Source organism: Sinocyclocheilus rhinocerous, unplaced genomic scaffold (assembly GCF_001515625.1).
Source record: "Sinocyclocheilus rhinocerous isolate Xijiao unplaced genomic scaffold, SAMN03320098_v1.1 scaffold24856, whole genome shotgun sequence".
NCBI lineage: Eukaryota > Metazoa > Chordata > Actinopteri > Cypriniformes > Cyprinidae > Sinocyclocheilus > Sinocyclocheilus rhinocerous.
The window spans coordinates 1-2,087 of NW_015645813.1; the positions used below are offsets into that span (position 1 = coordinate 1).

General features: G+C 39.1%; 1 protein-coding gene across 1 annotated transcript; it reads right to left on the reverse strand.

Annotated features, from left to right (window-relative positions):
• Positions 1 to 1,221: 1,221 nt before the first annotated feature.
• On the reverse strand, positions 1,222 to 1,929 carry LOC107706926 (NACHT, LRR and PYD domains-containing protein 13-like; the record flags this gene model as incomplete). The annotated part of the gene is made up of 2 exons (XM_016510780.1): positions 1,222 to 1,395; positions 1,716 to 1,929. Coding segments are annotated over 2 exons (388 nt in total), but the record flags the coding sequence as incomplete, so codon positions are not given.
• Between the last annotated feature and the right edge of the window lie 158 nt (positions 1,930 to 2,087).

Genomic DNA, 2,087 nt, shown 5'->3' on the forward strand with positions numbered 1-2,087 from the left:
GCAAGCGGAAGCGAGTAACCCAGGGTTCCGGTGTGGTCACGTGACATTCGACATATACCCTATTGCCATGCAGCTACAATGTGATTCACAATTGCATTATCCTTTCTGAATTGGCTTCTAATTGTTTATGTAATTGGCATGAGACAATTGAACCTGACTAATAATAAATTGTTATATTTGATTTATTCTGATCTCTTCCGAAATCATAGGGACCTTCTGATTTCTGACCGTCACTGGCTTAACGGGTTACAGTTTTCGTGATTATAGAAAAAAGCACACTTTCTGTTATGTGCTTGCAGGGTGCAGTCTACTTGAAGGTATTATAATCACCCTGTATCCTCTGAGTAAGTACAGAACTGGCGAGTTTGTGCCGTGCGTTCACTGTTGGCCAAGTGAACTGCTAAGCGATACTGGGTCCTTAATGAACGAATAATTGAAATTCAAATATGTAAGTTAATTCAAATATGTAATTTAAATATGTAAATTAATAAACAATCAATATTTGTGATCAGTTTTTAATTAGAAATATCACCTAAATTTAATGATCACTTGAAATTGGAGTCAGATTGAACACGGAGCTAGACTAAAATTGAAACTAAATCCTGGTAAATTCAGAAGCGCAAGTAAAAGACTGAATGCACATTAAACCTTCATCCAGACCGCTGGACTCCGCTTTTTGGGCCGGCAGGTGGTCCATACAAATGAGAAGGACTTTTTCCTCAATGTGCCAGTCTCATCATCCAAGCTTTTTGGCATGTCTGTGGAAATGCAACGTCTCTTTCAATCAAAGAAGTTGATGATGTAAACTGCAGGTGTCCGATTATACTATCAGGCGCACCATTAGTGATGTCATGGACTGTCATCTGCCAATGGAATTGCAGTGTTTTGACACATTTCAGACACTGGTCATACTGAGGGCATTGCCCAAAGCATTGCATCAGACGCAGTGTCTTGTTCCCCTTCTCAAAGAACCCAGGTTATACTCGTAACCCGAGACAATTTTATTTAATAAATTGCTTTTTATTTCTTTGGTGAGTAATGACCATTTTTTATTACTATGTATAAAATAGCCTGCATCACATGTTGAAAAACATTATGTTTGAACAGCCTCTAATGAATCACATGAGAAATAGCTAGAATGGAAAATTATTTGCCCCTGTGAAAAAAAGATTCCCACATTTGGGTGGTGGTGGGTGTGAATGCACCACTGTGTTCACAAACCTCAGTATCTGCAGCTGACAGTTCTGACTCTTCAGTGCATCAGAGAGCAGCTTCACTCCTGAATCCTGCAGGTCATTGTTACTCAGATCCAGCTCTCTCAGGACAGAGTTTGAGGATTGTAGAGCTGATGACAAACTCTTACAACACTGAGCAGTGATATTACAGCCAGCAAGACTGAAACAGAGAAAAACACAATTTTCAGTGAAAAAAATACATATAAACCTGACTCTACTCTTATCTGACTTTTATATTCAAATTTCTAAATTTATATAAGTTAAATTATTGTGAACTTCATAAGTAATAATTCAGAAGTCAGAAAGAACTTTATTGCCAAGTATGTTTACACACACACAAGAAATTTGTCTTGGCGAAAGGAGCTTCCAGTGCAGAAGAAAGTACAGACATAGTGCAAATATACATGATAATGAAGATGTAGCTTTCAGAGAGGATTGTTACTTTGCATAAACATTCAATTTTTTCATTGTAACACTCACAGGGCTTTTCTGCAGTTGATTGCAGCTGGTATCAGTCTTCTTCTCCCCTCATCTGATGTGTTGTATTTCTTTGGGTCCAGCTCATCCAGCGGCTCCTCTGACATCTGAAGCATGTAGGCGATTGTTGAGCTGTGCGCAGGAGAGAGTTTCTTCTCTGAGTGTTTGTCTGATTTCACAAACTCCTGAATCTCTCTGGACAGAGTCTGATCTTTCACTTCCAGCAGACAGAGGAACAGATTGATGGATCTTTCAGTGGAGAGTCCATGTCCATCTTTGATCTTCTCTTTAATGTACTATGTGGTTCTCCTGATGCTCTCTGAGCTGTTCTCTCTGTGTGTGTCAGTAGATCCTGTAAGAGTCTCTGATTGGACT